This window comes from Malaclemys terrapin, chromosome 2 (assembly GCF_027887155.1).
Source record: "Malaclemys terrapin pileata isolate rMalTer1 chromosome 2, rMalTer1.hap1, whole genome shotgun sequence".
Lineage (NCBI taxonomy): Eukaryota > Metazoa > Chordata > Testudines > Emydidae > Malaclemys > Malaclemys terrapin.
The window spans coordinates 164,605,254-164,619,560 of record NC_071506.1 but is presented as its reverse complement, the minus strand read 5'-3'; the positions used below and the strand labels follow the sequence as shown (position 1 = coordinate 164,619,560).

The window sequence follows — 14,307 nt, the reverse complement described above, 5'->3', positions numbered from 1 at the left end:
TAGAGCAGCTGTTAGACTGGCCTAAATTATGCTGGGCTCATGCTTTCCTCTCCACTCCTCTCAGCAATACTGAACGTACACTTGGTTAAGTCAAGCATTGAGCACTCTGAGAGTTTTCTGTGAGGTTCATGAAGGGAGAGGCAGTCTTTCAAGTAGCCTGTTCACTGGCTGCTACAGACCTTAAAGATCAGGACTAGGACCTTGAATTGGATACAGTACTGAATACACTCCAATCTGAGCATGGTGTGCTTTGCACATGCACCAAGTGTGCCTGTTCTCGTCCCGGTATCATCATTGGTTGCTTGGTACATAGACTAAATATGCCTGTTCTGGGCTCTCCACCCTGGTCTTGGCACTGTGTGCCTATGCCAAGCTCTGCCCATGCCTGATCCAGACCCAGTCTGTGAGGCCTATTGTCTATCCCAGCAAATAACTAATTTGGCCTGACTGGGACTCTTGAGCTGGCCTCTCTGGTACCATTTTCAATGTGGCAAATAGCCCCTCCATGTCATTCCAGTCTAACACAGTTATACGTGGCTTCATATCCCAGACACAATGCAGCCCATCCAAATTGTCATAGGGTGGGACTTGGATAGATATATAGATGGCTTTGGAGATACATCCATGGGTTGCTGAACTTCCTCAAAATTGCACACACTACTCACACCACCACACTATGGCCCCAGATGCCAAGCAAAAGTTGGGTTAAAAGTACTAAGGTACACAGGATGGAAAACTCCAGAGAAAAGGATTTGAACTCTGTCTTAGCATACAATAAACCTCTAATCCACTGCATTGTTCAGAGAGTAGTGCTCACCAAGGAGTTTCTGAGGAAGCAATAACTCTCACAGATGTAAACTGTATGTAAGCAAAGGTTCTAAAGCTTTTAGTGTGCAATAATTTTTGAAATAGTTCTAGATTGGTTCTTGGTAGCATTCAATAGCTAATGTCAGGGGTAGTCCATTCTATAAATGGGTCAGACCCTTAGATTTTCTATAGCTTTGCATCTAAAATGTTATAAGCATCTCATTTTAGGGAGGGCTGTGTCTCAGGAATCCCCTAACCAAATGATTCCACATTTGCACCACAAACTCTATTCCAGTCCCTGTTGTGGCATACCAAATTGCAAGACAACCTGCATATGCATATACATTTTAGAATAATTTTATTAAAAGCAGCTCTTGATGCGGGGGCATTACCTGAAGAATTCCTGGATCAAAGGACTACAAACTTGAACCATACTCTGACCTGGCCTAACAATTTTCAAAACATATCAGTATGTATAATTATATTAGACTGCTTTGAAATACTGACACTTTTATCCAGAAACTTTGGTTTTGGAGCAACAGTTTTAAAGGGAGCCCATTTACACAGCCCCTACCTCTCTGGAGCAGAACACAGGAAGAGTAGTAGTTAACATACATTCTCAGAAAGCTACTGAGGGCAGGACTTAATCTGCCAGTACATGGGTGTGGCTCAAGTTCAATGGCCATAGTAGGTCACCTTGAACCAACTAGTAACTCTGATAGCATGCTGTCTGCAAGAACTCTGGCTTGCTACAGGGTCTCAGTCCAGACGCTCTGGCACAGTGTCAAAGCGTGATCCACACTGTAGGTCCAATCTTTTCCCTGAAAAACTTTTAAAATATTTTTTCCTTAAAAGGGCTGTGGGTGCCAGCTACTAACTGAAATAAAATCCAACTAGGTATTATTGGTGTGAGGAAAAATCAGAGCCATAGTTAGAGCTCCAGATTTGTGCAAAAAAGTGATAATTGTAAAAAATTGATGTTAATGATGGTGATATAGCATTCAGTCCTGTATATTTGCCTGAGATGGAATTTGGAGTTTTGTTTACCCATTTGACTTTTGATATTCTTATATCCTTACTGATGTGTGAACAAAGAACAAAGACAGGGTGTGTTGCTTCTGCCTAGCCAAATGCAGTTTTTAGGATAGTGAGAAAAAATGAGGACTAGAGTCAAAGTGTTGCTGGATATGGTGGGACTTTGATATATGAATGTACAACTCCTTTCCCGAGATAAGGTCAAGCAACCAGTTGGGAAGGGTGAGGGGGATGGGGGTGGGGGAGAAACACTAAAAAACAAGAAAAAGGTGGCCTTGGCCAGGACACAACCTCACTCCCTACCCCTCCCATGGGGTACAAAAGAGGTGGTACCAAAGCCCCCAGACTCAGGACCACCCAAAACAGAACATGACTATAAATTTTAAGGGGTGGTGCCAAGGACATGCACTCAAGGTATAATTGAGCCTGCTAAGAAAGAGGAGGGAAAACGGGAGAAAGCTCTGCTGGTGTACAGAACAGTGGATATGCTTACTTGGTAACCCAATAAACATCATATTGCCTTCGGACTCTGGTCTTTTGGTTTCTGTCTGCATAACAAGAACCAAGGGAGGGCTAGTGGGAGCCCTAACAATTGATATCATATTTTCTGGGGGCTGTATCTCAGGAACATCTTGTTCAAATGACCTCACATTTGGACCACTATCCTGAAATCAAGGAGATATAGTAAATTACAAGGCAATCTGAGTATGCATGTGGATTTTGGAGCACTTAGAAAAATTGGCTGTTAAACAGTAAACTATTCTCAACTTTAACTCTAGAGGTGCTACATACACCCCACTATCATAATTTGTATTTATTCTGACATCATAGATATACCGCAAACCAGTCCAAAGCTAATGAAGACCTCTAAGCTGTAAACCCCTGAAGATGTGTTATATACTGGCAACAGTAGTTTTCCCTCTGCCACTCTCAGAATCATGCCCTTGATGTGCAGTTTGTTGGATCACTTTCTGTGTTCAAAAATAAATATATTTTCATATGTAGTATGTAACAATTAATGTGAAATTAAACTATATTTATAGTATTTTAGTAACAATGATATCTGTCTGTCCCCTTACTAGGTAACTTATTATCTTAAGAGACTGCCTCAAAATATCTAAGTACATATTGGCATCACTTTTATTTGAAAACCACCTCCATCAAGCAAGTGATTTTTATCAGTCTCTTGAGTGTTTGCTTAATACAGGTTACTGTGTATATGTTACTGCAAGATATGTGTTAAGTAAGAAATTGCATTTATATTATTTCTAATATACCATGTATTTTAATATGAAAAACAGAAAAATTTTGTACTGTTACCTATAAGCAATATATCTGATCAAGCATGGGTTCCAAAAGACAAAATATTTGTCTTGATATTACCAATATACCCAAAATAGATATACTTAGAAAGCTAAATGAAATGGTCATTTCACAAGCTATGAACATGGAAATGAACACAGAATTTGTGTAGAAATTGACAATATTACTGCAATATGGACTGTAATATTCAGTATACACAAGCTTCACCAGATGATAACAGAGGCTGACTTTTGTTCCTTCTGTTCCCCAAATAAATAATTAAAAACTTACCTCCTCCATGGCTCTGGCAGAGATAAGGAAATCGCCATACATTTCCTAATCCCACACAAAACCCTATGCAGGTTAGCATGTACTGAGCCTTGTTATCCCATTTTGGTCTCGTATCAGCCTCTTCTTTCTCAATGGTTTCAAGTTCTGAGTGGGAAGGTATCCTATTGTCCAGGCCTGGGTTGGGCAGCTGAAGCTTCACCATTTTGGCTGAAATTACTGCCCTAGAAAAGATTTAAGGGAACAAGTAGCTGGTTATAGGGTTTGAACAAAATGGGAGTGTTTAATGATAGCTTCGGCTATATATAGTGAACCTTTGGCACTAAACTTGAAAGTGCAGACGAGTGACAAAAAAAAGCGTCAGCAAATCATTTCATTAACCAAGTCAGCTCTGGTACTTATTAATGCCTTATCTGCCAAGGCTCCATTGAACACTTTGTTCTGTTAGTACAAAACATCATTACCAGTTACTGCCATTCAAGGGGTAATTTGCCCTAAAAATTCTAATCACCTAACAGATTGTGAAAAACTCCTTGACACTCCTCCTATGTAAACTCAGTTGTAATATACATTTAGCACTATCAGTTATAGAGTAAAATGATTCCAGCAGATTCAGAGCTAATAAGCGGGTTCCAGACTTCTTCCAGAAGAATAAATTTTATGGAAGTCTGTGTCATGCATAAGTTCCGATAGAACATTTATAAAACCTTATTTTTACCTCTAAGTCCCAGTAAGGGGGATTTTTACTGGTACATTTACCTCTTATTTGGCTGGATAATATCACTGAACGATGTGACCAGAAAGGAAGGAGCTGCACAGTGATTTTAAAACCCATAGCCTTCAGGTTCATAAGTGTTTACATCTAATCATCACAAGATAAAGTCTCAAGAAAGGAGATGCCTTTTTATTAATAGGCTTAAAGTCAATAATGATTCCTTAGCCTTATTTATGATTCTATAGTAGATTGTTCAACATTAAAGAAGAAACACTTGCCAACAAGTATGGCAGTTGCCACTGTTTTTTCTTATTCTCTTTATGAGTGAAACTGTGGTATCCCAGTTACTATTGTGGGTAACTGTTTTCAAATGCTGTTTCTAATGACAAACACTATTGTATACTAATATAAAGTTAACACACTGTACATATATGTTAAGTAAATTTTGCATTTTATCTTGTACTAAGGTCCACAGATTCGTTATGATAGCTTTTCAGGCTATCAGTCAATTATGAGAAGGAAGTGATATGCCCCAGCCCCTAAGAACCCAGCTAGTTTTCATTCAGCTCCCCCCTTCCTGCTGGTCCTTGGAGGGGCGATGTTACTTGTTCTCCCCTAACGCCTGGGCTTCAGGAGCTGCCAATCTAACCCTACTCTTCCCACTGCCTTGGCTCACCTCTCAGTGCCAGCCTCTCACATTCTCCCTCTTTACTCCGCCAGAGGTTCCTGTCTCCCTCTTTGATAACCTCTTCCTTCCTGGCCCCTCCATCCACTGCACATCCTCCTTGCTCCCTTCTGAACCCTCATATGATATCATGTTTTATATGTCTGTATTTTTGGTTACATAATGTGATATTATTAAACTGTAAGTGTAACGAGAGACATTTGCAGTATATTAAGTGTAGCACATTTTTTCCATTGCTATGTACAGGAATGATAAGCAAAGTCTGGCTGTAATTAGTTTCCTAAGCTGCTACTCGGTTCAATAGATGGTGGTGAAAAGGACTTTTGATGGGATACAAGTAACAGAATCAAAATAATAATAACATGTAATCTCTTTAAAAGGAATGTGAAACTTTAAGGGCATGCGTGGAGTCTTTGTATTAATGCATTTTGATACATTTGTGTTTTTAATGAGGCATGGGGGGCCCAAATGTTCTTGGTGTCCAGGTTCCCAATAAATCTTAATCTGCCTCTGGACAGAGGTCTACCCCAACTCCACTCCGTTCCTCAAAGTATATGGACAAAGATTTTTGTATCTGTGGATCTTTTAAGACAAGGTTTGTCCATAGGCAGATGGGGAGGTGGTATGGGAGGGCATTGCCCCCCAAACTGCAAGCATCATGCAGGCAGCCCAAACATGCAATGCAATGTAATGAGTTCTGCAGAGGAGACAGGAGACTGCTGCTCCCAGCTTGTGCCCCTGAGGCAGGGAGTCAGAATTTTGTTTATAAACAGATGATTAACAGGTGATTAAGATAAGAAAGGGCTGTTGGGATGTTTCCTAAAGTTAAATGATCTGTTCCAAACTTGCTGAACTGCAAAAAGTAAGTAGCCTAAATGGTAGAAAGTAATTGTAGATTACTTAACATTTTATTACTGACCTTGGCATAAAAAGTGGGAGTGTGCTAATAAAATTTGCAGATGACACAAAGTTGGGAGGTATTGCCAATATGGAGGAGGACCGGAATATCATATAAGATGATCTGGATGACCTTGTAAACAGAAGTAATAGAAATGGGATGAAATTTAATAGGGCAAAGTGCAAGGTTTATGTCAAAAGTGTTAGAGATTAACAACAAGAATTTTTGCTATAAATTGGGGACTTATCAGTTGGAAATGACAGAGGAGGAGAAAGACATGGGTCTATTGGTTGATCACAGGATGACTATGATGCGACCATGAAAAAGGCTAACACAGTCCTGGCGTGCATTAGGTGAGGTATTTCCAGTAGAGACAAGGAAGTGTTAGTACAAGGCACTAGTGAGACCTCATTTGGAGTACTGAGTGCAATTCTGTTGTCCCATGTTTTGAAAGATGAATTCAAACTGGAACAGATGCACAGAAAGGCTACTAGGATGATCTGAGGCATGGAAAACTTACCTTATGAGAGGATACACAAAGAGCTTGGCTTGTTTAGCCTAACCAAAAGAAGGCTGATGAGGGAATCATAGAAGATTAGGGTTGGAAGAGACCTCAGGTGGTCATCTAGTTAACCCCCTGCTCAAAGCAGGACCAACCCCAATTAAATCATCCCAGCCAGGGCTTTGTCAAGCCAGGCCTTAAAAATCTCTAAGGATGGAGATTCCACCATCTCCCTAGGTAACCCCTTCCAGTGTTTCACCACCCTCCTAGTGAAATAGTGTTTCCTAATCTCCAACCTAGACCTCCTCCACTGCAACTTGAAACATTGCCCCTTGTTCTGTCATCTGCCACCACTGAGAACAGCCTAGCTCCATCCTCTTTGGAACCCCGCTTCAGGTAGTTGAAGGCTGCTATCAAATCTCCCCTCACTCTTCTCTTTTGCAGACTCTTTCACCCAGTTCCCCCAGCCTCTCCTCATAAGTCATGTGCCCCAGCCCCCTTATCATTTTCGTTGCCCTCCGCTGGACTCTCTCCAATTTGTCCACATCCTTTCTGTAGCAGGGAGCCCAAAACTGGACGCAGTACTCCTGATGTGGCCTCACCAGTGCTGAATAGAGGGGAATAATACTTCCCTCAATCTGCTGGCAATGCTCCTACTAATGCAGCCCAATATGCCATTAGCCTTCTTGGCAACAAGGGCACACTCTTGACTCATATCCAGCTTCGTGTCCACTTTAATTCCCAGGTCCTTTTCTGCAGAACTGCCACTTAGCCAGTCGGTCACCAGCCTGTAGCAGTGCATGGGATTCTTCCATCCTAAATGCAGGACTCTGCACTTGTCCCTGTTGAACCTCATCAGATTTCATTTGGCCCAATCCTCCAATTTATCTAGGTCACCCTGGACCCTATCCCTACTCTCCAGCATTTCTACCTCTCCCCCCAGCTTAGTGTAATCCGCGGATTTAGGGTGCAATCCATCCCATTATCCAGATTATTAATGAAGATGTGGAACAAAAATGGCCCCAGGACCGACTCCTGGGGTACTCCACTTGATCCCGGCTGCCAATTAGACATCGAGCCATTGATCATTACCCATTGAGCCTGACAATCTAGCCAGCTTTCTATCCACCTTATAGTCCATTCATCCAATCCATACATCTTTAACTTGCTCACAATAATACTGTGGGAGATTATATCAAAAGCTTTGCTAAAGTCAAGGCATATCATGTCCACCGCTTTCCCCATATCCACAGAGCCAGTTATCTCATTGTTGAGTCTGAACTTTCAATGAGCTTAAACTTAACCCAGACTTGATGTCTCTGTCTGAACTTTTAATCAAAGCTCTGACCTGCGAACTACTCATGACACCTCCCTCCCCTTAAGTAGCCATCTCCCCTTTTCTCTTTCTGAATTTACATTTTAACCTGTTTTATCCTGTAGAATCTTGATTGATTATACATGACCATTATGATCTGTTAATCACTTTGTTTACTTCTGTGTATAAATATTGATGCTCACCCCTAATAAACTTGCCACACTTATTCTGAAGTCTTTTAAGCTAAGGATAGTGTGAGCCCGTTGATCAACGAATTAGTGTCTGGTCTCTGACAGATTGTAAGCCCCATACCAACTCCGCACGAACTCGGGTGCTGGAGAGGTAAGTAAGGACTTGCTTTTTACCTAACAATTTGGGGGCTCGTCCAGGATTTCCTTCTGGTGCGGTGCCTTTGTCCAGTGGTAAGACCACTCATATACAAATTGGCAGGCGCCACGGGAGATTTCTCCCAGCCAATTCAATATTGAGGGGTCGTGTACTGGACAGCAGGATAAACGCCAGTTGGAGGGCTCCTGTCAGACACCATGGGTCAAGGGACTAGCGTGCCTCTTGAGAGTCCGTTGGGGATTGTAAATAAGTTATGGAACGAAGGGAAACTCCCAGTACAGACAGGAATGTCTAGGAGGAAGTTGTACACACTGTGTGTAAGGAATTGGACTGGGTATACCGCGGTATTGGCCGACCCGGAGATGAGGTGGCCTTCGTATGGCTCTTTTGAACAGGCTGCCTTAAGAGGAGTAAGGAGCCAGATCGAAAAAGACCATCCGGGACAGTTATGTTACTGGTTTTGTTGGGACACAGCAGCAGAGCTGTGGAAATCTTTAAAAATTATGGCAGTCAGGTATTCTCCCGAGAGTGAACCCCCTCCATGTTATTTCGTTGAAGGGTGTAAACCACGGCGTGTTTTGACTCGTCAGTTGGTCCCCACTGCGCCTGCCCCTATTCCTCCGCAGGGGGACTCTCTCCAGGGTGCAGAGGGGAATCTGCAGGACTCCAGATCGGAATCTCTGCAGAGGGATAAGGGGGAAATGGAAGGGCACACCTTGGGAGGAGTAATTACTAGGCAAAAGATCAAGCAGATGCAGCAGGTTGCATACCCCTCCCCTGGGGATGCCCAGAGGGTCCGGTCGCATCCGCAGATACTTACACCAGGGACGAATACACCCCTGCACCACCAGCTCAGCCCGTTCCCCAGGCCTGGATCAACTACGGGCAACAGCAGCAGCTGCAGCAAACTCAGCCTCCTCAATGACGGTACCCCGGGGGCGAAGGCAAACAATGTGATGGTCTTATTTCCTTAATGTCTTTAGCCGGCTCCTGCCTCACTTTCTCCCCTCCCAGCAAAGAGCCTCGTCTAACCCTTTCAGTCCAAGGACTGCCTGTCTCCTTCCTCATTGATACTGGAGCTACTTTCTCTCTTTTAAATCATGCCCCTTCTCCCTGGCTATCCTCTGAGGTTAAAACTGCAACTGGGGTGGAGGGCAACCCACAGTCTCTGGGACTCACTTTGCCTCTAAATGATATTTATGCTGATAAATGTTTTTCTCACCGTTTTCTTTTTTCCCCAGCTTGTCCGATCCCTTTGATGGGCCGGGATTTACTCTGTAAGTTTGAGGCTACTTTAACCTGCACTCCTGAAGGGATAGGATTATTGATGACAGTGTTAGAAGATTCGGCCCCAACTCAGGGTAATTGGAAACCCCCCCACCCTCTCTCTCCCCTGACCTCACTGACTTGCCTTTAACCCTCTGGGGAATTTCTGACACTGATGTTGGCCTGCTCCTTTCGGCAGAGCCAGTAAGGATTCAAGTAAAGCCCTCCTTAACCCCCCTGTCAGTCCCTCAATACCCCCTGTCGCTGGAAGCCCGGAAGGGTATCTGCCCCATTATCAAGGGATTCATTGCACAAAAGCTAGTCCGCCCTCAGCGCACTCCCTGTAACACCCCTATACTACCTGTCAAAAAGCCTCCTAAAAAGGACGGAGACCCTATTCATTGGCGCTTTGTACAGAATCTACAGGTTGTTAATCAGTATGTGGTCCCTCTTCATGCAGTAGTTCCTGATCCAGCTACTATCATCAGCCAAATCCCCTGGGATGCTAAGTGGTTCACTGTTATTGACTTAAAATCAGCCTTTTTCAGCATTCCTGTGCACCAAGACTCTCAGTATCTCTTTGGTTTCACCTGGGAGGGACAAAGTTATGTCTGGCAACGACTTCCTCAAGGCTACAGAGACAGCCCCACGATTTTCAGCCAATGCCTCCGCCACGACTTGGAAGGCTTCACCAGTCCGCAGGGATCCACGTTAGTCCTATACGTAGATGACATCCTATTAGGTAACCGCGAAGAAGCTGCCCTCCGCATCAATGGTAAGGCACTTTTATTATACCTACACACCAGAGGCCACAAGGTAGACCCTAACAAGATTCAGTGGGTCTCACAGAAGGTCCAATATCTGGGCTTCCTGTTAACCCCAGAGGAAAAACAAATGAACCCAGTCCGCATAAAAACTATCCAAAACTGCCCTCTGCCAAACACCAAGAAACAACTTCGAGGTTTCTTAGGATTAATTGGCTTCTGTCGCCCCTGGTTGCCGTCCTGCGGGAAGTTAAGCAAACCGCTCCACCGACTCACTGCTAACCTTGCTCCTGACCCTTTGCAGTGGTCCCCGGACACGATCCAAGCCTTTCAGTTACTCAAGAACAGTGTGGCCTCCTCCATGTCTCTCCGCCCCCCCCAATTACAGCAAACCCTTTCACCTTTTTGTCCACGAGAGGGGCGGAATTGCTAGTGGCGTCCTTACCCAGCTGAGTGGGCCCCACCATTTCCCGCTTGCTTTTTACTCTCAGCAGATCGACCCTGTCACTCAGGGAACCCCATCCTGCACCCGGACTCTGGCAGCAGCTGCCCTGCTGATCACAAAGGCAAAGAGCCTGACCCTGGGTCATTTTACCACGGTTTGGACCTCTCATGCCTTGTCAGCCCTTCTGCGTAGGGGCACAACCCAAGTCTTTTCGGCCCATCGTCAGCAACAGCTAGAGGCCGAACTCTTAAAAAACACTAACCTAATTTTTAAAAGGTGCGGGCCCCTTAATCCAGCTACCTTGCTTCCTGACCTGCCAGTCCTCCAGGATCAGCACGACTGTGTGGAAGTAGTTTATAGCATCTTACAGATAAGGGACAACCTGTTTAAAGTGCCACTGGACAACCCTGATTGCATCCTCTTCTCGGACGGAAGCTCCTTCTATGTTAATGGCAAGCGTTTCACCGGTTATGCAGTCACCTCTGAATGGGACATTCAAGAGGCCGCCTCACTGCCAGGCAACTGGGGAGCCCAAGCCACCGAACTCTATGCCCTGGCCCGAGCTTGCCAGTTGGCCGCTGGTAAGACCGTTACCATTTTTACTAATAGCAAGTATGCTTTTGGAGTTGTGCATTGTCACATCCACCTCTGCAAGTTTCAAGGTTTCCAGACAGCTGCTGGTAAACCCATTCAGCACCTCCCCCTCATCCACAAGCTTTTGGACGCCCTCCAAGAACCCTCGGTCCTGGCTGTAGTTCACTGCCGGGCCCATACTAAAGATGATAGCCCCATCACCCATGGGAATGCCCTGGCTGACGCCTCCGCCAAGACGGCTGCCGTCTTACCCTTAGCCATGCCCACGTTGGCTATTGCAGCCTCCTCCTTTACTCCACCGCACCCCGTACCAGTACCCGCTGCTGAACTACAGTCGTGGGAGAGCCTCGGAGCCACTCTGGTCAAAGGGACCTGGCTTATGCCGGATGGCCGAGCCTGCCTCCCTCGCTCCACATACCCCGTGGCAGTTCGCTGGCACCATGATAAGGGGGGTCACTACGGCACGCACGCCCTTGTGGACACCATCGCTCGCTTTTGGTATGCTCCAGGCATTCAACCCTACTGCCTGTCAATAGTGAAAGCATGCAGCACATGTCAGCGTAATGGACCTGCTCCGCCTCTTAACAAAATTAAGGGTGGAAGACCTCCGCCTGCTGCTCCATTTCAACATCTTCAAATTGACTTTGCAGATATGCCAAAGGCTTTTGGGAAAAAGCACCTCCTTGTTTTGGTTTGCCCTCTGACTTCCTGGGTCGAAGCTTTTCCTACTGCTAATTGTACTGCTGCCACAGTGGCGAAGATTCTCCTTAGAGACATTGTACCCCGTTTTGGCATCCCTCTCGTGCTTGACTCAGATCACGGACCTCACTTTACTGGTCATGTCCTTGGCCGTTTAGAACAAGGACTGGGCATTTCACACTCCTTTCATACACCCTACCACCCCCAGTCTAGCGGAAAAGTTAAGCGTATAAATAGGGAGCTTAAGTTTACATTGGCTAAATACTGTCAGGAAACAGGGTTAAAGTGGCCTCAGGTACTTCCCTTGGTCCTGTTTCACCTTCGTACTCGCCCAACCCGTGTATTGGGATTATCCCCCTTTGAACTGCTCTATGGACACCCCCCTTTCAAAGGCGGGGTGCTACCACGTGCTGATGTTTCACTATTGGGAGGGGATCATATGACCGCGTGCCAGTTTCTCTCCCTACAGGCTCGCCTCCGTACCCTTTGGAAAGCCTCGCAGTTTTCCCAGACCGTGCCGCTGGAAGAACAGATCCACCCATTCCAACCAGGGGACTTCGTCTGGGCCAAAAAGTTAGTTCGTGGCGACACCCTCCAGCCGAGGTTTACTGGACCCCACCAGGTTCTTTTAACAACCCAGACTGCAGTGTTCCTGGAAGAACGCAAATCCTGGATCCACCACTCCCACGTCAAGCCAGCCGTAGTGGACCACAGTGACGGACCAGCAGCTCTTGCCACCACTGAGAACACTGCCTCCGACCAGTGGACCAGCTTACCTCTTTCAGACATCAGACTTAAATTGACTCGGCAAAAATGAAAGGACCTTTTATTCTGACAACTGTATGTTTTTTATTATGCCTTTTTAGTTTATTTTCTGCTTATGAAGATAATGCTTTTATTAGATATTCCCACAAGGTTAAAACTCGTATTTTAGAAAATAGAAGTAATTGCTGGGTATGTACTCAATTTCCGGTAAATGCAGAACAGGAACTCTCCTTCACACCCATTCCCCTGACCACTGCTAATATAACTTAAATGCCACCAGCTAAAGTAAAAGATCCAGTCCAACACAATCTTACATGGGACAAAACAGGAGTGTCAATTAACAAATATCTCAGGGTAACCAATCAGACAGGATCACTGTGTTTTGTTAAAGAAAAGGGGTCAACTTTTGTGGGAACAAGTAAATGCAACATGTATTTTAATGGCACCGCCTTTAGTAAAAATCTTGGCTTCAAGCCTTGCGCATCCCACTTATCCCATATGTGAATCCCTCACCCCGATCCAACTTTTTCATGGGTGCAAGCCTTCAAAGTCAGCTTTTAAGAAGCCCTGCTCCGATCACAAGGGTGTCCAACTAATTGCTAAGGAACATACGATTGCCTTCTACAACTGCTCAAGCAGTACTACACTGCCCTTTGAAAACACCACTACCAAATTGTGCCTCTGCAGTTCGCACAACGACCCCTCTGCGTTACCAGGGAAACAGTGGTCCAATGGGTGGTGGGTTACCTCCTACTTTAAGAAATGGAATACCCGAAACGCATTGTATAAAACATACTGGGTGTGCGGGCCCAAAGCTTATTACTTTCTCTCCCCTGATTGGGCAGGGTCATGTTATTTAGCGTGGCTAACACCGCCTTCTCGCATCTCCCTCACTCCCCCTCATTTTCCCCACGTTCATAACATCCGTGAAACCTTCAGAGATATTAATATCCGTGATGGTTTGTCGTGGCAGCGGTGGGCTGGTCTCATTAGCTTAAGGGGTGGTGTCATCCGTCTACAGGAACTACTAAAATCTTTAACCAATAAAACTGCGACCCTATTTAAAAATCAGGCCGGAAAAATGTCCCAGCTGCGCCAGTTAGCTTTGCAAAACCAAATGGCTTTAGACATAATGTTAGCAGCCCAGGAAGAAACTTGCGCCCTCATAAATGAAGAATGCTGTGTTTTTGTAAATAACACCTACTCTAACACTTTTCAATGTACCAAACATCTAAGGAAAATGGCTAAGAACTACTCCTCTGACCAGCCACCTTATGATTGGTGGGGAGCCTTATGAAATTGGCTGCCTGGATTTGGGTGGGTTAAAAACTCTTGGTGGATATTGTTGGGGCCATAGTAATCCTTATAATACTGTGTTGCTGTATTCAGTGTGTCCCCTCCCTCATAGACTCATGTGGGTCAGTTTATTCTTTTCCTACTTCAGCCAAGGGCCTTACTCTCTTCGAGTTGGCCCAGGCTAAAATTGCCAAGCGGCCCTTGGCTCCTTAAAATGGGGTGTAGCTTTTGGTAAACAGTTATCCCAAAGCTACAAATGGAGGAGTGTTGAGTCTGAACTTTCAATGAGCTTAAACTTAACCCAGACTTGATGTCTCTGTCTGAACTTTTAATCAAAGCTCTGACCTGCGAACTACTCATGACACCTCCCTCCCCTTAAGTAGCCATCTCCCCTTTTCTCTTTCTGAATTTACATTTTAACCTGTTTTATCCTGTAGAATCTTGATTGATTATACATGACCATTATGATCTGTTAATCACTTTGTTTACTTCTGTGTATAAATATTGATGCTCACCCCTAATAAACTTGCCACACTTATTCTGAAGTCTTTTAAGCTAAGGATAGTGTGAGCCCGTTGATCAA

General features: G+C 44.8%; 1 protein-coding gene across 1 annotated transcript in view; it reads right to left on the bottom strand.

Moving 5' to 3' along the window:
• The window catches only part of SLC6A19 (solute carrier family 6 member 19), a 64,708-nt gene extending 60,997 nt beyond the window's left edge, over nt 1-3,711 (bottom strand). The window contains exon 1 of the mRNA XM_054019518.1: nt 3,436-3,711. Within this exon, the coding sequence (XP_053875493.1) occupies nt 3,436-3,637 (202 nt within the window). The 5' untranslated portion in view covers nt 3,638-3,711. The remainder of the gene's footprint in view (nt 1-3,435) is intronic.
• Nucleotides 3,712-14,307: the final 10,596 nt, after the last annotated feature.